Genomic DNA, 21,699 nt, shown 5'->3' with positions numbered 1-21,699 from the left:
CAGCCAGGCACCCTCCCACTGCCGTTTATCCTCCGATATCTGCCCGCAGAATCACAGCTCTCCGATTCGTACCTCAAAACCAACCGCCTGCGATATTCTGCTTGTAGAGATCCAAATCTTCTTACATCTCAGGCTGGTTTCGTGGGTGCTCAGAGTGGTCTGGTAGATATCCAGCTCAATTCCAGGGACCAGTTGAAGTAGGGTCCCCTACTCCTCCGCCATCTTTCCCCCTTCTGAATGTCACTTCTAAGCAGAAACTACACAGAAAGATCTTGTAACAATGGCCCAGTTTCTTCTATTCACTCAGCAAACACTGATGGAGGACCCCTGATGCACCCAATTCTGGGCCCAAAACACTTATGGATTTTAACTCCTTCAATTCCCACAGCTGTCCAGGCAAATGAGTAAGGGAAAATAGAGAAGTTGAGGTTATGTGGAAAGTTGTTAATGCTTACAGTGTAACAATGAAGTTAAATTTTAACAAGGTCTGAGTCAAGTAGAAAGCTTGCCTCCCTTTAATCCCCTATACAAACTGGGATTTTAGCCAAACTGCCTCAGTTGCTATCTCATGGTCACCTTGCTCTTCTGGGTCTCTGCTCCCTGATTTTTCCTTTCCCTGGAATGGTGACTCCCACCTTCCTCCCACATCGCCCTATATCTCTAGTCTACTTATCAAAACCATACACATTCTGCAAGGCTTACATCTTCCCTACTCAGAACTCCCACAGCACTCAGGGTCTTACTAGACGTATTAAAATACGCTACTTAGGAACTATCTTAGCTTCCCTACTAGAGCATAAAATCCTAGACTACAGCAGTCTCCCTTATTATCTTTGTATACCTCAAAACTCAAGTTGTATCATTTAATACATTTTGATTTAGAGCATGAATGCAGAAGTGATTAGTCACTTAAATCAATACCACAATAAGAGATCTGGATGGCTTTTCTGAAGATATTTTAAAGTACAAAAGCTAAAGGAATTGACCCAGACACTTACCCTCATGTTCCTTCCAGAGACTCCTCAGAAGGGAGAGGCCCACTTATTTTTAGTGCCATACAAAGCACTAAACCTCGTAAATAATTCCTGGGAGCCAGTGTGGGCTGGAGGATGAGCTTGGCTCCTGAGTCACACAGACCAAGGTCTCCAGCCTGGTTCTCCCGCTTACTGGTTGCATGACCCCGCAGATCTTAATTACCTAAATTAAAGCTCTAGTTTCCTCATTGGCAGGATGAGGCTCCTCACCTTTTTTTGTTTTCTACCTAATCTTGGGCTATAAGAATGAGATGTGTGTGTGAGAAGCATCGAGGAGAGCCGTGCATGGAAGGAACTATACGTCAGCCCCTCTTCTCCCACTCCCTGCCTTGTGCAACAGGGTACTTTTTTATTTTTATTTACTTATTTATTTTTCCACGTTTTTATTTAAATTCAAGTTAGTTAACATATAGTGTAGTATTGGTTTCAGGAGTAGAATTTAATGATTCATCAGTTGCATATAACACCTGGTGCTCACCACATCACATGCACTCCTTAATGCCCATCACCCAGTTACCCCATCCCTCCACTCCCCTCCCCTCCAGCAACCCGCAGTTTGTTCCCTATAGTTAAAAGTCTCTTATGGTTTGCCTCCCTCTCTGTTTTTATCTTATTTTATTTTCCCTTCCCTTCTCCTATGTTCATCAGTTTTGTTTCTTTAATTCCACATATCAGTGAAATCATATGATAATTGTCTCTCTGATTGATTGACTTATTTCGCTTAGCATAATACCCTCTAGGTCCATCCATGTCATTGCAAAAGGCAAGATTTCATCTCTTTTTGATGGCTGAGTAATATTCTGTTTTATATACATATATATATATATATATATATATATATCTCACATCTTGTTTATCTACTCATCAGTCAGTGGACACTTGGGCTCTTTCCATAGTTTGGCTATTGTTGATAATGTTGCTGTAAACATCGGGGTGCAGGTCTCTGTTCAAATCTGTATCTTTGTATCCTTTGGGTAAATAAGCAGGGTACTTTTTAAATTGCCAATTATTTTTGAAGGTAACAAAATATTCTGATAATAATGGTTTTTAACAGCTGCCTGTAGCCCATATGGGCCCTATCTGCCAACTTTGGCCATGGGTTTACCTTTTGGGTTTCGGTTCACCACAACCAAGGGCAGGAAGAGCCATGCCAGGACCCCTGCTCAGTCCTCAGCACCCCATGTCTGCACTTGTCAATGTGCAGGACCTCAGTTCATCACACAGTTGTGTGCAGTCTGCATATTCCACCCCTTAAAGGACCACTAAAAGTCACTGATCAGACTCCAGCAAGCTTCCCTTTTTCTTCTTCCTCTTCATAAAATTATGGTAAAAAAAAAAAATTATAGTGATTCCTGAGCTTAGTAACCAAATTCCCGCCCTTGCTAAATGATTGCCTGAATTTGGTTTGGATGCCTTGGAATGCAAGAAGGTGATCTGCGATGGTGTGAGGTAGTCATGTCATGGAACATGGAGAAGCATTTGTCACCTGGTCCTATTCAGTTGTACTGTTCTCCACTGTGTCTCCAGCTTGTGCCAAATCCTGAAGATGGCCAAAGATGACTCGACCATTCGTTGCTTCCAGGGCCTGCTGATTTTTGGAAATGTGATTGTTGGTGTAAGTAACGAGTATTTTTCAGGAAATTCTGTTCCTTCTGTAATCACAGCTTTTGGATTAATCAAAAGTGAGAGTTTAAAGGAAAATAATGATATAATTACTGGCTTCCTCTCCCTTTTCTTCATTCCAGGAAATGTGTTAGTAAAATATGTTAGCTAGAACTTATATAAATAATCATATATAACTATGCAATATGTTGAAAGACCATGGTTTAAAAAAAAAAGGATATTTCCCTCCCAACTTTAAAACACAAAAATCTGAAAGAAGCCATGTCCACCATGGTCAATGTCCAAACATTCCCACCACACACACACTTTGGTGTATCTTTCCTATTTCACCTTGGTTTGAGCTCCATGGAACTGTTCTGTTAAGGCTGTTGGGGACAGATGTTTGCGTTTACATGTCCTTATCACGTGGAGGCCAGTGCCGGGAAAGTCAGAGCGGCTTGGAGTCCAGGCTGTGTGGGCTCAGTGTGCTGACAGCGCACTCAAGAGTCAGGATCGCTGGCTCTAGGCTCAGCCCCACCACCAACTGTACTCTGGACAAGTCATCGGCTTTCAAGGCCAAGAGCCCTCGTCTATAAAATGCAGAGTGTGGGAAAGATAACCACCAAGGTTCCTTGGTTCTCTGGCACTGATGAGTATGACCAGGACTAGTTCAAATACTATAATCCAGGAATTTGGGCAGAGGGCAGTGGAAGTGGGAGGTTATCCCCATACAAGAAGATATTGTTGAGTGGTTCATGCCCCAACGACTCTAGATGGTCTAAAATTGCCTGGGTCTTTTCCCAAATAGCAATAAGACAGAGTGACATGCGGGAGGAAGCATACAACTTATTAATAGGATGGAAGGAGCTGTTTGATTTCCTGGTAATGAGTTTAGGTCCATGGCTTTGACCCTATGCAGGGACGGAGTGAGTCTCTCTCATAACCCCCTCCCCACTGTTCTGCATCCCTTTCCCAATGCTGCTCTCCTGACCACCGGCCTGATAGAACGCCCTCTCCCCCAGATGTGTGGCATCGCCCTGACCGCAGAGTGCATCTTCTTCGTATCTGACCAGCACAGCCTCTACGCGCTGCTTGAAGCCACTGACAATGATGACATCTATGGGGCCGCCTGGATTGGAATGTTTGTCGGCATCTGCCTCTTCTGCCTGTCCGTTCTAGGCATTGTAGGCATCATGAAATCCAACAGGAAAACTCTTCTGGCGGTGAGACCTTAAAACTCTCCACAGTTGCCTCCTGGATCAATTTCGATGGACTGTTTCTTCCTCCCTGAGCACAGTGATTTGGCTTGTAGTGGGGTAGGTGGGAGCAGAGAGCCAGGGGAGGAGTGACAAGGAGGCTGAGACTCTCCCTACGGTGAAGCTTGTCCATGTGGGGGCAAGGATGTCCTCCACTATTGCAAGTCCAGAAGATTCCAGTGTAGAGAACCCACAGGGGAGAAACCTGGGGGTGACCCTGGAGCACTCTCCAGCTCTGTGCTTCTCTACCTGGTGTCTGCACACATCCAGCAGGTTCAACCAGGAGCTACATAGGCCAAAGAAGAGACAGAGTGAGAACATGATCATTAGATTTTGTTCTCTTGACAATAAGTAGTCTAAAGCATTATTTTAATATTAATCAGTCGTTGACATTTTAGGATATAAAATACAAAATATGCACGAATTTTTAAGAGAAAACATGATCTTTTTCTGACATTTTTGAGCTCAAGGCCAATGATTTTGTATAAAGACCTGCATTTCCCATATTTTGCATTCATTCTGCTCTTCAGGGACCCTAGAAAACCTTGATGCACAGCACTAGAGAGGATAGAGGACAGCTTCAGCTCCCACGTGCCTGTGGATCTCGAACGCCATGCATGCACAGAGAGGCTTCTGTCCTGAGCCACAGACAGCAAGGTCACGCCCTGCCTTTGTAGATGGAAGCAGACTTGCAACCAGCAGAGCTAAGAACCCTTGGTATTGGACCTAGACCTCTATTCTCTGCCCCCATGCTTAGGACAATAGTTTCTCACATGGTGATGGCGTCCCACCCCCACTCCCCACCCTAAAATAACTCTCCTACCCAAATGCTGCAGGACCTGAGTTACATCTTATGGAACAAGCCCAGCAACTTAAGATGCTTGTTGGTTTACTTTTCCCGTGATCTAAACATTGTCCCGGCACCCAGAGAATGCAGAACATTTACATTCCCTGATTCCTTTAGCATGAGTTGGTTCCAGGGCAAAAGCACCCACTTCTTCAACTGGAGAAACGAATGCAGGGAAAGGGAGAGGAGGGGCAGGTGTCCCCAGAGACAAGTTTCACCTGCATCCTGGTCTCATTTTGGGCCAGCCACGTGTGCCTGACGCAGCCAGGAGGGAACATTCTTCACCATGTCCTGCAAAGGGAAGGAGCAAGGCACCTTCTCAGGGGCTGATGGAGAAAACCCCTGTACCCCAGGCCTCCTTTCTGGAGTGTCTTTAAGGGGTTTCCGAGCCCCTTTAAGAAGAACCATCAACGCTCTTTTTTTTTTTCCTTTTAAGGATTTTATTTTTAAGTAATTTCTACACCCAATGTGGGGCTCGAACTCACAACCCCGAGATCAAGAGTCACATGCTCTATGGATTGAGCCAGCCACGTGCCCCCAACCACCAAAGCTCTTGACAAAAAACAAGGCAGCAAATGTTATGAGGCCTCTGATGGTGCTCCTGCTACTGACTCCCCAGCCAAAGCCCTTCTGTGAGCAGTAGCTGAGTCGTTAGGGCAGCCCAGGGTCCTGCTCAGAGAGCTGTCCCTGCCCAGGAAGAGAACACAGTTTTCCTTGCCTTCCCCCACCTACACTGACTGCAGCGCCCCTTCCCTAGAAGAACGCAGGGACCCAAAGCAAACATGCAAGACTGAGGAAAGCGAAGACAGACCCTCACAAATAGTTCCCATCCCAGATTCAGAGGCAACTTGCTGTTCAGATATTTCTCAGTCATAAATAGAGGCAGTGTGGTGGGGAGGCATCATGCGAAAGTGTGTGTGCCCATGTGCGAGCGTGAACACACAGACACACAAGGGCAACACACAGTGAGGTGTGTTCCGCTCGCCTGACCCATACCTGCAGGGCTGGGGGCTGAGAGAAGAGTGCCGGCGAAGGGCTGTGTACCTGGAGGCTGCCCGCTCCTTTCTGGTGAGACTGGACCCTTGTCAGGACAGACGATGGATGTTAAACACGATCCGGTTCATCTTCTTCTGACCTCTGTAATTCTAAAGTTTCAATAACCCATAAAGAAAATTTCTCTCACCGAGAGGGGATTTATAAAGCTCTATATAGTGTCTGATCCCCCAAGACTCTCTCGCCAGCCATTGAATGAATAAACACACGCACTCACACAGACACGCGTGCACACGCATGCACACGCATGCATGCACACATCAGTTCATTCTCTTGTGTTTGTTTTGCTCAGTTAAAATAGAAATGTAGGGTACTGGGCTGAGAAAGCTCTGTATTCAGTAGTCATTTGTTCTCTGGGGCTAAGGAGGGAATTGAGCTGATTAGCACCTAGCACCAAGTCTTGCTCCAAACAGCTGATCAATGAGGGTTTGTTGAATAACTTCATTAATGATTAGATGGTTTTACTTAGATGAATATGCTGAAAGAATATGACAATTATTTTTTTTAATTCTCTCTTTTTTGGAGATAAATGTAATTCCTTTTTTCCCCATTTGTTTCCCTTCCAGTATTTCATTCTGATGTTTATAGTATATGGCTTTGAAGTGGCGTCTTGTATCACAGCAGCAACACAACGAGACTTTGTGAGTACAATCACAAAAAGCACAGAGCGAAAATGACCATAGGAATCTTCATTATCATCGTAACAATACAATAGCTGACATGTATTAAGCTTACTCTGTACGAGGCACTCCAATATGTGCATTAATATTAAATATACAAGTTTACTTAATCCTCATAATAACTTTATATGTATTATCACAATGGTCACTTTATAGATAAAGAAATGAGATTTAAAAAGGTGAAGTAACTTGTCCAAGTTTACACAGCTGGTAAGTGAAAGAGGAGAATCCTGAGTCCAGGCCGAGCAACTCCTGGGGCCCAAGCTAATACTGCTATGCTCTTCACACTAGGCCGTGGCCACCAGCCCTCCCGTAGGATGATCAATAATCCACCACATCTAAGATTTCCTCTCAATTCAACATCCTGCTTTCTCTCCTTTTCTCCACTTCCTAGCCTAAGCCACCCTAAAATGCCTGCCCACCTGGTCTCACTGCGATTTCTTTGAAGATGGGGGTGGGGGGTATCTTCTCCCTTCATGGGGACTTCAGCCATCCAGCCTCACACCCACCCCACCCCTTCTCGTGGCCTCTGCAAAGTTTTACTCCAGGAGACGATGTTGAGTGCCCCTAGCAATAGGCTGAGCAAATCATTTTGCTTCCTTGGGGATGAGCGTGCTAACTCTCCTTTTGTTGTCTCCTCCCACCATAGCTCACACCCAACCTCTTCCTGAAGCAGATGCTGGAGAGGTACCAAAACAATAGCCCTCCAAACAATGATGACCAATGGAAAAATAATGGAGTCACCAAGACCTGGGACAGACTCATGCTCCAGGTAATGCCTGCAGTTTTGGCATTCTGTGCCTAAACCAGTGTCCAGGAGTGAAGGTATGGATGGGACTGAAGTCAAAGAGTGGGGACCACGGCCTCTAGGACGGTTTCATTCAAAAAGAGACTGGACTGGGGCGCCCGGGTGGCTTAGTTGGTTAAGTGTCTGACTCTTGATTTCAGCTCAGGTCATGATCTCAAGGTCGTGAGATAGAGCCCTGCATCGGGCTGGTCATGGAGCCTGCTTAAAATTCTCTCTCCCTCTCCCTCTGCCCCACTCCTGCTCACAGAGGCTTTCTCTCTCTCTCAAAAAAAAAAAAAGGAAAAAAGAAAAGAAAAAGAGACTGGACATAGGCAAGTTCATTTATTCTTCTTATCTATTCCTCTTGTGTGCACATCACTCAGTGGAACCCATAAATCTATATTTTATTTCTGAGCCATGATGTTGATTAATTTCCATTTAGGGATAATGACATTGATAAGAAATTGAGATCAATCACACACACTGCCTCTTAGAACTCAAGCATCACTTACACTGAAAGAACAAGTTTGCTTCCTCCACATCACAGTGAACTCAAGTGGCAAATATTGCCTATTTTGCTTATTTAGTACCGACGGGCTAATCCTGCCAAGGACCATGGGCTATGACCTGACTTGATTGCCCACTTGTCTGTAACTGGCCATCATACCTTATATGCAAGTTTACCTTAAATATCATCAAAAATCCAAGTCTTTCAGAATATCCACTATTACCCCTACATTGCCTTGTGTATGTGAAAGTCTATCCCTACGTAAGCCCTAATCTGACCCAACTCTCACACTGCCCCCTGCCTCCCTCCCCCTCCACTGGCTCACAGTGCATCATCAGCCAACTCCCTTGGCCTTGGCCCCCTTCTTGATGTCTCTTTACCCTCTATCCTCTAGCACTTCCTTCATTTATCTAAATATTCCCATTCCAACCATTCTTTTTACCCCATTAGGACCTCCAATTCACTGGCCACTTTTTTACTTTCTGTCACTCTTCTGACTATAGGTCATGTACTTTTTCCACTCTCTTAGCAAGAACTAAGCTCTTCAAATGAAAATGCAAATGGCCACACATCTGAAAAATCTTCTTACCAACTTTTAAAAACCCAGTCTGAACTTAACCATTTTCCCCCAAAGAGGCTCAGATCAAAATATAGGATAATTATTTTCCTTCACAAGGTATTTTCCATAATCCAGTGACAAAATAGGATATGCTTTAAAGACAGCTAATTTGGGGCACCTAGGTGGCTCAGTGGGTTAAGCATCTGCCTTCAGCTCAGGTCATGATTCCAGGGTCCTGGGATCAAGCCCCCGTGTTGGGCTCCCTCCACGGCAGGGAGTCTGCTTCTCCCTCTGCCCCTCACCCTGCTTGTGCTCTCTCTCCTTCTCTCTCTCTCAAATAAAAGACAGCTGATTTACCATCAAGTTTGTTTGAAAGTTAATTCATTCTGAAAGTTGAGAGGGGTCTATAGTTTTATTTTTTTTTAAGATTTTATTTATTTGCGAGAGAGAGAATGAGAGACAGAGAGCATGAGAGGGAGGAGGGTCAGAGGGAGAAGCAGACTCCCTGCTGAGCAGGGAGCCCGATGCGGGACTCGATCCCAGGACTCCAGGATCATGACCTGAGCCGAAGGCAGTCGTTTAACCAAATGAGCCACCCAGGTGCCCGGGTCTATAGTTTTAATTTCTTCCCTTGAAACATTTTAGCAGAATTTCTACAAAGGAAGGAAAGTGATATGAAATATGTTTTATCCTCTATCCTCTACTCTATCCAGAGTGTGAGGATATTACCTATGTGTTCCTTGATCTTCCTCTCTTATGTAGGGGCAGAGCTGTGTGCCACTAGGTTTGGGTTATTTTTTTCCAGTTTACTCTAGAAAATGTTAAAAGTACAGAAATGTAAAATAAGAAGAATTACTCATTACTTCGTCACTACTAAAAATTTTAGTTTTCTGACTCTCAATTTGCTCATATGTCATATGAGAATAATCATACCTCCCTCACATTGCTGTATCAAGATATTAGTATTAATAATAATTAAGGGTTTACTGGGGCGCCTGGGTGGCTCAGTCGGTTAATCGTCTGCCTTCGGCTCAGGTCATGATCCCAGGATCCTGGGATCGAGCCCCACATCGGACTCCCTGTTCAGCGGGGAGTCTGCTTCTGCCTCTGCCCCTCACCCCGCTCATGTTCTCTCTTTCTCTCACTTTCCCTCACTCTCTCAAATAAATAAATAAAGTCTTTAAAAAATAATAATAATAATTAAGGGTTTACTATGGGCGAGGCAGTGTACTAGACAGGTCAGGCACATTAGCTCGTTTAATCCTCACAGGAACTCTGAGGACCATGGACTGCGTGAAGGAAACAAGGCCATATTTTACAGTGAAGGAAGATGAGGCATAGTAGGGAGTTGAACTCATCAGAGCTCATTAGTGGCTAATAGAGTAACAAATGTTCGGGCGCCTGGGTGGCTCAGTTGGTTAAGCGACTGCCTTCGGCTCAGGTCATGATCCTGGAGTCCCGGGATCGAGTCCCGCATCGGGCTCCCTGCTCGGCAGGGAGTCTGCTTCTCCCTCTGACCCTCCTCCCTCTCATGCTCTCTGTCTCTCATTCTCTCTCTCTCAAATAAATAGATAAAATCTTTAAAAAAAAACAAACAAATGTTGAAGTATTTTGTAAGCTCTAAAATGTAGGTTATCGATACCCTCAGCTCTCATTTGGGGAATTCTAGTAAACGTAAGATATGGTATACTTTCCATATCTTCTTTCTCCACAAAATCTCAGTTGCTACATCCATGGCTCTAGCAAGGAGCATGGAAGAGAATTTTGTATCTGTCCTCTGCTGGCAGGACCATTGCTGTGGTGTAAATGGTCCATCAGACTGGCAGAAATATACGTCTGCCTTCCGGACTGAGAATAATGATGCCGACTATCCCTGGCCTCGCCAGTGCTGTGTGGTGAACAATCTTAAAGAACCTCTCAACCTGGAGGCCTGCAAACTAGGAGTGCCTGGTTACTATCACAAGCAGGTGAGTCCTCTCTGTCCAATACCTGCTCTTTATGAGGGAAATACTGATTAACTATAGGTAATAATCTCTCATGAAGAATTCTGCATCCTTTTTCCCTAAACCTTATGTCAACTATTTCCTTCTCTGTCAGTAAAATGCAGATGCTAATCTAGGGCTCTTCTGGGGAAATCTACCTTTTAATAAAATCAACAGAACATGAGAATTGCAATAGCAAAGTCCAACTTTGCTTAAATGCAAACTATTTGTACAATAGAATATAGGCTTGGTATTTCAAAAACTATTTCCATTAAATGAAGATTTATTCTGTTTTTGCAAACTGTAAATTGGAAGGGGTATGTACAAAAAGCGTGTTTCGCTAGTGCCAAAGCAGTGGCAAGTGCTGACAGTAAATGCAGCAATTATATAACCACCTTCATTATTCAGTGGTAATATAGGATGGTCTTAAAAGAATATTAAGTTGATGATTTGGGTAGAAGGCAGTTTACATACAGATGGTTTTTGAGAAAGTGTTTCCAGCCTGATGAGAATGATATAATGATCCTGAAAACTAGCATTTATTGAGTACTTACTTAAAGCTAGATACCGTTCCAAGTGCCATACATATATTAACTCATTTAGGGCTCAACGGTAGGTGCCAGTATGATTCTTATTTTATGGACGAGGAACTGAGACATAGAGGTGTAAGAAGTACCTTGTTCAAGGTCCCTCAGCTAGTAATTGGTTGAGTCAGGATTCAAACCCAAGCAACCTGGCTCCAGAGCCCAGACTTAAGGACAAGAAAGAACTTGGAAATATTCCCCAAAAGCCTGCAGAGAATTCTCCTATACTTGTAGTCAGCCTCCGAAATGCTTCTACTGCTTTGCGAGTTACCACTTTGAGGGAAGCTGGTTGTGTCCCAGTTCAGTAAATATTAAGAAATGTCAGACTCCTTTAGTCTGGGAGTAAATAATACAAAGCGCTCCTTCAAAATGAAGGACACCGAACAGCTGATCATCATGCCATACCTGGAAGGGTGCCTGGACTAAGATCGGTTGCCTTCATCCAGAAAAGGGCATGGGAGTGCTGCAGACGATTTTTCAGAGTCCTTCAAAGCAACCCTTATTTAGCTTTTTGGCAATGTTGTTTTGGTGTCCTTTTAACCAGTTACTTTCAGACTGCTCTAAAAATTAAATGTATTTCTTATCAGCACAATATGCAGTATAATGCTCACTAGCAGGAATAATCAATGCTTTCAGTATTTCAACCCTGGCATGGCCCCACACAAACGTATCTTGATTGGATTGGATTGTATCTCTGTAAAAGGGACAGAAAAAGGTATTTGCCCTGAGATAATCAGCTGATCTCCCAAGGACATGTAATGTGTCTAGTAGCAAGGGACCTCCCCGTGAGTTTGGACAACCCTTCCCACCTCCTCCCTTGAGGTTCCTTGGCCTCACCTGTCCTTAACATTTCTACCTCCTCTGCCCGCTAGCTACACCACAACTACAAACTTACCATCATGTAGCCCTACTCCCCTGCCAAAGTTCTTTCTACACCTGAAACTCCTCTCTCTGTCCCCAGCTCTCTGTGCTCCTACTCTCTCAATCTCACTCATTCTTCACCCTCGACACCTTTCCGCCTCTCCCTCTCCCAGTCCCCCAGATTCGCACACACCACCATTCTTTCTGAGTTATAGGTCCTGCTACTTCTCCGACAGCAATCCCTTTTTACCAAGTAAAATATGCCACCCAGTACTTCCTATACTTTACTTCTATTATTGCAGTTGGTGCCTTGAGTCATATTTTAAGTATTTGCTCACAAGTCTATTTTTTTCTGAGTCTCCTCGAGGACCAGGCATTACTCAATTCTGCATCTTCAGTACTTCACATATTGCCTAGCTCAGAGCAGGCACTGAGAAATGGTTGGTGGGTGAGTGACTGAAGAGGGGAATGACTCTCTTTTTCATATCCATATTGCAGCTTTTCAAAATCTACATTGCATAAATGAAGGCTAACAAAATTAGGGATGTCCTCATAAATGTGGGGAAAATAGAAGAAAACAGAATTTCACATAGCATGTCAGATGCAGATATATGTATTCTTACATGTGGTCCATCGGCCCCAGAAATGCTATGGGCAAATTCTGATCATTATACCTCAGGAACATTATCACAGAACTGAAGATCAAGGGAAGCACCACTACAATGAGAAAACAAAACAAAACAAAACAAAACAACACAAAACCAAAAAACCCCACCATGAGAAGGAACTAAATTAGAAGAGGTGAAAAAACTGGGGCTTTTGTCTGTGAGTTCCATGAGAACCATACCCATGTCTGTCTTGTCACCGCTGAATGCCCAGCCCGGCGCCTGGCGCCTGACCTAAGTGGGTTCTATGGGTACATATTAGGACAAACGACCCCCTCCCAAGATTGGCATGAGGATCCGTGAGTAAGGGATACGGGGGTGTTTGTGAGTTACTGTGTCATAGATGATCCTGTTGTAATCATTACTTCGTATCGGGCTCCATTCATTCTGTCAATGTTTATCAGGTGCCTATTTTGTGCCAGGCACTTGGGCTGGGTTCCAGAGATTCAGCAATGAGCACACTAAGATCCCTGCCCTCGTACTCGTACTGTAGTATAGGAGAGAGACACCAAACAAATACATGATCAATTCCAGGTAGTGATAAATGCCATGAACAGAAGTAAAGCAGGGTGAGTATATAAGGGAATGACAGGGGAAAGAGTGTTTTTCTCTATGGTGGTCAAGAAAGGCTTCATTGGGATAACACTTGCACAGAGTTCTGAATTAAGTGAGGAAATGAGACACTCACTTAAAGAAGATTGGAGAAGAGAGTTCTAAGCAAAGGAAGCAGCAGGTGCAAAGGCCCTGAAGTGGGAGCATTCTTAGCTTTTTAGAGGAACATCAAGGACATCAGCATGGCAAGGCCAGAATGAGTGAAGGAAGAGTAGAAGCCAAGGATGATTTAGATTTTGTAGGGCTTGACTCTGCATGGAAGGATCCCCTCCTTAGGAAAAACGATTAAAAATATGCATACAAAATTAGGTACAGGGCCTTGAAATGGTCTTGTACGTAAGCAGCCCCGAAGCTTAAGTTCATTAGCTTTACAGGGAAACAGCCTCCGGTAGAGGATGCTGGGCTCATAGAGAGAGGCAGAGCCACGTCAGACAGGGCCCCATAGGCCACTGGGAGGACTCCGAATTTCATTTTAAGGGTGGTAGAAAGCCATTTCTTTTGAGCAGGGATTTGAAGTGATCTGATTTATGTTTTACAAGCATCCCTCTGGCACTGTATAAAGATAAGTAGGGTGCCCACAGTGGACTCAGGCCCCAGGGAGACCAGTTAAGAGGTTGTTGTAGTAATTCTGGAGTGAGACCATAGTGGACCAAGACGGTAGCAGGAAGTAGTGTTTGGATTTGAGATATATTTTCAAAGTAGACCCAAAAGGTTTTGTTTAAGTATTTGATGTTGGATAAGAGAAGAACAGTTAAAGATAATTTCAAAATTTTTTACTTGAGCACATAGGTGAATGGAGATGCCTATAACATAGATAGAGAAGAGTAAATGGGAGGGAAATAAACGCTTAGCAAAGTCAGGGTGTGTAAGTGGGTTAACAAGGGCCTCGAGCAGGGTCAGAAAGATGAAACCTCTAGTGTTCACCTGTAGCCACTGGGCAGGGTCTAAACTTCAAGGTCAGCCTTTTGAGGACATTTCGCTCTGGACCTCAGTGGTCCCTGGAACCACCTGGCTATTGCATTCCCTAGACTTCTCCCGGAGCTTTAGCACAGGACACTCAGAGGGCAGCTCTAACCCCATGCACTTTTCATGGTGACTGGAACAGAGTGTGCTGCATATAAAAACTCACTGGATTATGGCATGCATGAATGAATGATTTGATTAATAAAAAATGAATCGCTTGCATGCATACCGTGGCTTCTCAAGGTGTCACTAGAATCCAATAAAGATACGTTGAAATATGATAGCGAATGAGAATTTAGACAGCATGAAATAGGGGTTCCTTTAATGGTTAAAAAAAACCCTTTGATTTTTATAGATCAGAAGCACTTTTATTTAAGAACAAACAAATCAAAAGGTACCTCTGCCCTCAAAAAAAAAAAACACCAAAAAAATCTGTAAGGAGAGAAAAAATACTCAAATTTTATTAAGACTATATTGTACTTTATACTACAACTAAAAAAAAAAAGAATACATTGCCCATGTATTCAATACGAAAAAATGTTAGCCTAAAATAGCAGCACCTTTGTTAGACTGAGTGGTAAAGACACAAAATAATGTGATTTAGAATAGTTGTTGAACAGGACTATTTCTATTCCCTCAGCAAAGCCCCATTAATACCCAGCTCTCCAGGGGATGTGGAAATAACCTGGTTATGTTAACCCAGACTTTGGAATAGTATTGATCCAAGTGGAAATCTGCTTTCCCACCCATCCCTTACATCTTCTTTTCTGGTTTCTCTCACACCCACGTGGAATCACCTGCTCCTCCAGGGATGCTATGAGCTCATCTCTGGACCGATGAACCGACACGCCTGGGGGGTGGCCTGGTTTGGATTTGCCATTCTCTGCTGGACTGTGAGTATTTCTCTGCACTTGATAAGGAGAGAACTTGAGATTGCCCCTGGTTAACCCAACCACACTAGCCAGTCTGGAAACAAAACCTCAGACCTGAGGGCTAGTCAGGAAGCTGCGGGCACCAGGCCAAGGACAGCGGATTCGGTTGGCAGGTGGGGCGATTATATCCCCTCCAGGGGAAGGGATGTGCCCTACTAGCCAGTTCCCCTAGCTGATGGGGGAGCATTTGTCTGCTGCTCCAGCCCTCTGGATCTCATTAATTCATTATAGTTAGATACCAAAGAAATCTAAGTGGTTAGATATCACTTCCTGGGGAAGCTTGGAGAAAAGAAAATATGCCTGGGCCCTAACCTCTGAGATTCTGATTCAGTGGATCAGGGACCCAGGCATTAAAAAAAAATTTTTTTTCCATATGATTCTGATTTGCTGTCAGGATTAAGAGCCATTATATTGGGGAAGCAATTCTAAACTTTTGGTTTCAGAACCCCTTTACACTCTCAAAAATTATTGAGGACTCCAACAAGCTTTTATTTATGGCGGCTATATCCATTTATATTTACCCTATGGGAAATTAACCCAGAATTTTAAAAAAAAAGTACTTATTAATTCTTTTGAAATAACAATAATAAACTAATTACATGTTAGCATTAACAATATATTTTTGTGGAAAAAGTGACTATTTTCCAAAACAAAAAATAGAAAAGTAGCTTTGTTTTACATTTTTAAAAGTATCTTCAGTGTCTGGTTTTAATAGAAGACAGCTGGGTCCTCATATTTGCTTCTTCACTTAATCTGTTAGAGTATGTTGCTTAGGTTGAAGGATTTGAAGAAAATCCACCCTCACACTGATAGGTAGCTGAAAAAAACCAGGAATGTTTTGATAGCCTTATCGAAAGATAATTGTGAATATTCTTCTTTGGTACTACACAGAACTTGACAACGAGCAGTTTCTTAAAGGTTAGTTGCAATGTGGAATCTAAAACTATGTGAACAAACTTTTCAGACTCTATTATATTAAAATACATTTACATCGGTTTGTCTTACAATTTGCATAAATCTTTTACCCATTCATGATTCTATAACATCATGCATTGGTCATTTGGGAAAATACTGGTTCACTGAGTTATGCTGATCTTCCACATGTTGGCTGAATTCTTTACTCATTACCAAGAAATCACATTCGTTGCTATTGCCACATTGGAAAGGACCTTTATCGTGGGGATGCTATCAACCCACCATGACAGAAACAAGTGGCCTGATTTTTGCTTGAGCGCCCAAATTTATCACTGGCAACAATACTGCCAGTTGTTCTCCTCGAAGAGACAGGCTCACTTTGTAAATTTTGGAGAAAATGTCTGCCAAACATCCAATCTGAATAACTGTAGCTCGTCTATTAATCATTTTTTCAAGTAAAAATCATGTTTCATGAAAAAATGGCTAGTTCAGGGGCGCCTGGGTGGCTCACTCATTAAGCGGCTGCCTTCGGCTCAGGTCATGTTTCCGGGGTCCTGGGATCAAGCCCCGCATCGGTCTCCCTGCTCAGTGGGGAGTCTGCTTCTCCCTCTCCCACTACTTCTAACCACAGCGCCCCCACCCCAGCTCGTGTTCTTACTCTCTCTCAAATAAATAAATAAAATCTTTTTAAAAAGTGGCTAGTTCAGTATACAATCAAACAATCACACAAGTGCTTTTCCTTAAGGCAACCATCAGATTTCAGGATGCAACAAAACTACTTTACGCATACTCTCTGTTGCAAGAATATTAAAAAGATGTGTATTCAGGGGCGCCTGGGTGGCTCAGTTGGTTAAGTGCCCACTTAACCTGATCTCCGCTCAGGTCGTGTGATCTTAGGGTATTGAGATCGAGCCCCCCATGTTGGGCTCCCCACCCCACTCCCGCGCAGGAGCGCACGTGCACTGTCTCTCAAATAAATAAATCTTTAAAAAAAAAAAAGATTTTATTTATTTCTTTGAGAGAAGAACAAAAGAACACAACGGGGGAGAGGGGCAGAGGGAGAAGCAGACTCCCCTCTGAGCAGGGAGCCCGATGCGGGGCTCGATCCCAGGACCCCAGGAACATGACCTGAGTCAAAGGTAGACACTTAACCAACCGAGCCACCCAGATGCCCCAATAAATAAATCTTTCCAAAAAAAAAGATGTATATTCAAAGGTGAACATTTAATAAAACTAGTCATTCTTACTGTTTCATCAAAAACAGTCTCAAAATTCTAAAACTCTAAATCTCTTAAAGTGCCTTTTTTTTTAACTGCAAGTACATAGCAGTGAAGAATACACTGACTCCTACCACAGTTCAATGCCTCTACCTCGAATCCTGCTAAGATGCCAGCATTTTTACCTTCTCCAGCTTTTGCACCATCAGTGCAAATGTGGAAAACAGCGAAAAGGGCAAATAAAGTCTTAATATAATTATGCAAATGGTCTTGACATCAGGCCCACCCACAAGGGTCCCTTGGGTGTTTGTGCACCACACTTTAGGCAATGCTGGGTTCAGGGTGAGAAGCTGAGTGAGGCAGGAAGGGAAAGTGAACTCCTCTGAGAGTTCACGCTCACCCACCCTCAGGAAGTCCCAGGACACCCCACACACACCTCTGTCGTGTCACCGTCACTCCGCTACGATGTATTTGTCTCTGCCAAAAGCCTGGGAACCAGCTGCCCTCTGTATCCCCAGGGCCTAGCAGAGCACGTAGCAGGTGCTTGATAGTTTGTTGAATGAATGGAAAATGGTAACAGTGAAGTTTCTGTTCGTGCAATGCTAGCAGGAACTGTGGGATAATGTTAAAGGCTCTAAACCATCTTAGAACTCCAGACCAGTTGAAACTCTTGACATTTCCACAAGCATCAAATGGACTCTGAATCTAGTAAGTCCCCCTGAAATTCAAAAGAGGGAAGTGAAAGGAACTAAATGTATTGAAGGCCTGCTATGGACAAGACATTATATCCAATACTTTTAGCATTAAATCCCCACAATAGTAGCTAGGTAGGGAGCCAGTCTCCTTGGGTAAGTACCTTACCTTCTCTGTGTCCTTGGTCTCTTCATAGAATTCTGGAAGCATTCACTGGGGTTGTATGTGTAGCACGCAGAACAGTGTCTGATGTATAGTAAGTTGTCAATAAACACCAGACATTAGTGGTCATAGTATTTCTTTCTCATTCCATCGTCTGACTCTGGGGTAGGTGAAGAATATTATCATTACCTTCCAGATGCAGGGAGGAGTGGTACAGCTGCAACAGAACCAGAACCCAGAAATTCTCACCCCTCGCCCGAGTCAAAAACCTTGAGTTCTGTGGCATTCTTCAGGGGCAGCCATTCTAGCTCACAGTTTCCCAGCATTTCCGGGAAAAGAGGGGGTTGGTGGGAGGAGAGATTCAATGCTAGAAAGCAAGAAACTTGTACCTCCAATTGGTACATACAAGAAATAGGAATCCACTGGAAGGCCATTAGCCCTGATGGGAAGAAGAAAGAATTTCCCCAGGGGGCTGGTTCAGCACAGACGTGAGAGGTGCAACCCCAGCAGACAGGGAAGTCTAGTGCAGATTGGTGCAGGAAAGGGGGAACGGAGACGCTATCGCTGAGTGGCAGGATAGTTAGCTCTGCCCCATGAGGTTTCTTGAGGCAAGATTACTCTTAAAAATTCAGCATCATCTAAGCCTGAGTGAACCTAACATCCTTTTTTCCCCCAAGTATGAGTTGTTTCTAAAACAATTCCTTATTTTTGTTTTCTTCCTTTGTATTCTAGTTTTGGGTTCTCCTGGGTACCATGTTCTACTGGAGCAAAACTGAATATTAAGAACAAAGTGTCACCACCACACCACCTTCCTCCAGTGACTCTGGACCTGGTGCTGCAAGCGAGCTCTCCTAGTAGAGCCCACATCTGCACCCCGCGGGGGCCCTGTGCCTTCCTGCTCAAACTGCCAAGTCAGTTGCTGTGGTGTTTGCTGAGCTCTCAGCCTCTCAAAATCATTCTCAATAGTATTTCAGCCTGGTCTAGGGTTCTGCAACATTCTTACAGCCGGTAGGAAAGGGAGACTTAAGGAAGTCGATAACTACTTCCATCCCTGCTTATTTTTAATTTGGGGGCATAAAGATTTCCACAAGAACCTGTGTTACCACAGCAAGCCAAGTCTGTATTTGGACAGCAAGGTTGCGTGTATTTCTCACCGCTTTCTAAAAGAGACTTGCAAAGGCTTTCCTTCTTCTCAGTCTTGCCCAGGTGAGAGAACTGAGGAAAAGGTTGCTGAGAGAGATCTTTGGCCCTTGTTCTATGGTGGCTCTCAACGACACAGACTCAAACAATTCCCTGAATGCCACCTTAGGACCCTTGTATTCTCCAGGACAATGCCCAAACTTGAGTTAATAGTGGAACTTCCTCTCAGACATGGCAGGGTGACATGCGTGTAGTAAGCTCAGTTCTCCCATTAATTTCTTTTACTGTCAAAATATTTCTCTTCTGAACTATGTTTCCATTTGTGGTCCTGAAAGAAATTCTTATAATTCAGCATTTGTCTAAGTCTCATAAATAAAGAGGGCTTTTAAATATGTTCATTTTCTTTTGTTTTTACCAGTGGCATAACTGGTCACATACAAGTGTAACAAAATGAGTGTTCCAACAGAAGAGCCTTCTAGGCTCATGGGAATTACCGTTTAGGAGATGGAAAATGCAACCGGGCGAGGTTTCCTGCCGGATGCCCTGTAACCTTGCTGTACAGTTAGATGGTTGGAACTTCTAAATTTACTTTTACTTTTCACTCCTGCTGCACTTAGCCAGGAGTGGTGATGGAGCTCTGGCTCCTCAATCCTTTTCCTCCTGCAATGGAAGCATCTCGAACTTCCAGCTGTGAACTACGTCCCCTATGAAGGAAATGTAGGTTTTCTTCAGGGTCCTACTCACAGCCAACTCAGTCCCAAGGAGTGCCCCAATCCCACACCCTGGCACCCTGGTGAGTTAGGCTGAGCCCCGGGGTTGGGAGGGACAAGGGAGGAGTGGGGTGGGGGCACACTTGCTGGTAAAGCTGGGACAGCAAGCAGCCTGATCCCTAATTCCCAGCACAGGGGGGCAAAGGCTCCTGTCCTGACTCCCAACCAGCTTGCCCCACCCGTGCCTCACCTTGTGTCTCCCGGAGAGTGCTTCGGGTGTCAGGATAAATGACCCCTGCACTTAGCTGAGAAGGTTCTCTCCATGGTCTTCGAGAAGAAAGAAAGAGAGGGAAGCAGATTACTCTGGGCCAGGCTTTGAAATGCCTCCCATGTGTTCTGATGCCTTTTTCTTCCACTGCTAACCAGGTTTTCCAGGGCCTCATGTTCTCTGCTGGCTGAGCTAAGTCTGCCTCAGATCCACTTCTGACTTCCCCTCTAGGGCTTTGTGCATGCCCTAAGACTCTGTCTACCCACAAAATTCCATTCTCCTTGTGATTTGATCTCAGCTAGGTTAAGGGAAAGGTTTTGTGCAGACTAATTCATACTAAGGGGTGAGGGACAACTAGTTTCCACTCTCTTAATCTTCCCTGTGGATTTTTCATTGATAACTAAATTGATCTCTCGTTAGTGGAATCCAAGGCAGCAGTGGGAGCAGGAAGCGCTATTGTGGGGCAAGATGGCCCTCCTGCTGCTCTCTACATCTTACCTCCTGCCTTCCCTACCAAGACGTACCTAGAAAGAACACAGGCCTTTAGTCAGTGCCCCTTGTCCCCTCTCCACCTAGATTCCTAGTGGAGCCTCAGCCTCATCTTCAGAGAAGGTGCAAATTCCACTATAAATATGGACAGGTTTTTGTTACCCCAAAACCAAATAAGGCCCTGAACTCAGGTACCCACTATGTCCAGGCCACCAACACTTGAGGAGGACATACCTTTCAGCTGAGACAAACCCAGGCCTGAGGACTCCTCTGCAGAGAGTCAGGCCATTCAGAACCCCTGTGCTTTCTGCTCCAGAGGTCTTCAGTTTAACCTCAGAGCAATTCCCACTCTGCCTGGTTCCTGCTTCCATCCCTCTCCACCTTCCATGAAAGCCCAGCCTTCCCCCTTCTTCCTTCTGGCTTCTGGGACTGGAAGTGGGCCTCACAGTGGGACTCAAACCACCATTCAGGGTGCGGCCCAGGTCCAGCCTCACCAAGGCCACCTCCAGCCCCACTAGGCCAGGGAATGGAAGGAGAGCAGGGGCATCTGGCTCTTGGGAGCTGGCAGGTTGCTGGGCTCAAGATCCACCCAGACAAAACCATCCTGAGAAAATGCCACTTCTCCAACAGACCATGGGCCTGCTTATCAGGTACACAAAGAACAATTACTATCTAACACCAAAAATGAGTCAGGCTAACTCTGGGGTAGGTTTTACTTGGTTGCAATGCCAGATGGGTCATCATGGTCTCTTGGTTGGCTGATTCCTCCCAGGTGGCCACTCAGGCTCCTGGTGGGCTGTGTACGGGGAATGTTGGAAAGCCTACTGCTCAGGGGCACCTGGGTGGCTCAGTTAGGCAACTGGCTCTTGGTTTCAGCTTGGGTGGTGATCTTGGGGTCCTGGGATTGAGGCCCCTCTGGGCTCAGTTGGGGAGGGGAGTCTGCTCTCTTCCTCTCCACCCCTAAAAATAAACACATAAATCGGGCGCCTGGGTGGCTCAGTTGGTTAAGCGACTGCCTTCGGCTCAGGTCATGATCCTGGAGTCCCGGGATCGAGTCCCGCATCGGGCTCCCTGCTCGGCAGGGAGTCTGCTTCTCCCTCTGACCCTCCTCCCTCTCATGCTCTCTGTCTCTCATTCTCTCTGTCTCAAATAAATAAATAAAATCTTTAAAAAAAATAAA

The 21,699-nt window shown here is 44.6% G+C and overlaps 2 protein-coding genes across 2 annotated transcripts in view; one reads left to right on the top strand and one right to left on the bottom strand.

Annotated features, from left to right (window-relative positions):
- The window catches only part of UPK1B (uroplakin 1B), a 28,755-nt gene extending 9,309 nt beyond the window's left edge, over positions 1 to 19,446 (top strand). Inside the window, exons 2-8 of the mRNA XM_006730425.3 lie at positions 2,562 to 2,649; positions 3,659 to 3,859; positions 6,359 to 6,433; positions 7,122 to 7,244; positions 10,114 to 10,293; positions 14,803 to 14,886; positions 18,645 to 19,446. Coding sequence (XP_006730488.1) covers positions 2,581 to 2,649; positions 3,659 to 3,859; positions 6,359 to 6,433; positions 7,122 to 7,244; positions 10,114 to 10,293; positions 14,803 to 14,886; positions 18,645 to 18,695 — 783 coding nt within the window. The 5' untranslated portion in view covers positions 2,562 to 2,580 and the 3' untranslated portion in view covers positions 18,696 to 19,446. The remainder of the gene's footprint in view (positions 1 to 2,561; positions 2,650 to 3,658; positions 3,860 to 6,358; positions 6,434 to 7,121; positions 7,245 to 10,113; positions 10,294 to 14,802; positions 14,887 to 18,644) is intronic.
- Positions 15,477 to 21,699, bottom strand: part of B4GALT4 (beta-1,4-galactosyltransferase 4) — a 36,336-nt gene continuing 30,113 nt past the window's right edge. Inside the window, exons 8-10 of the transcript XR_014149300.1 lie at positions 20,013 to 20,089; positions 17,919 to 18,072; positions 15,477 to 15,742 (exon numbers count right to left, since the gene is read on the bottom strand). The gene's annotated coding sequence lies outside the window, so the exon portion shown is untranslated. The remainder of the gene's footprint in view (positions 15,743 to 17,918; positions 18,073 to 20,012; positions 20,090 to 21,699) is intronic.

The sequence above is a fragment of the Leptonychotes weddellii genome, chromosome 1 (assembly GCF_054177405.1).
Source record: "Leptonychotes weddellii isolate Sample4059 chromosome 1, ASM5417740v2, whole genome shotgun sequence".
NCBI lineage: Eukaryota > Metazoa > Chordata > Mammalia > Carnivora > Phocidae > Leptonychotes > Leptonychotes weddellii.
This window is presented reverse-complemented; position numbering and strand designations above follow the sequence as displayed.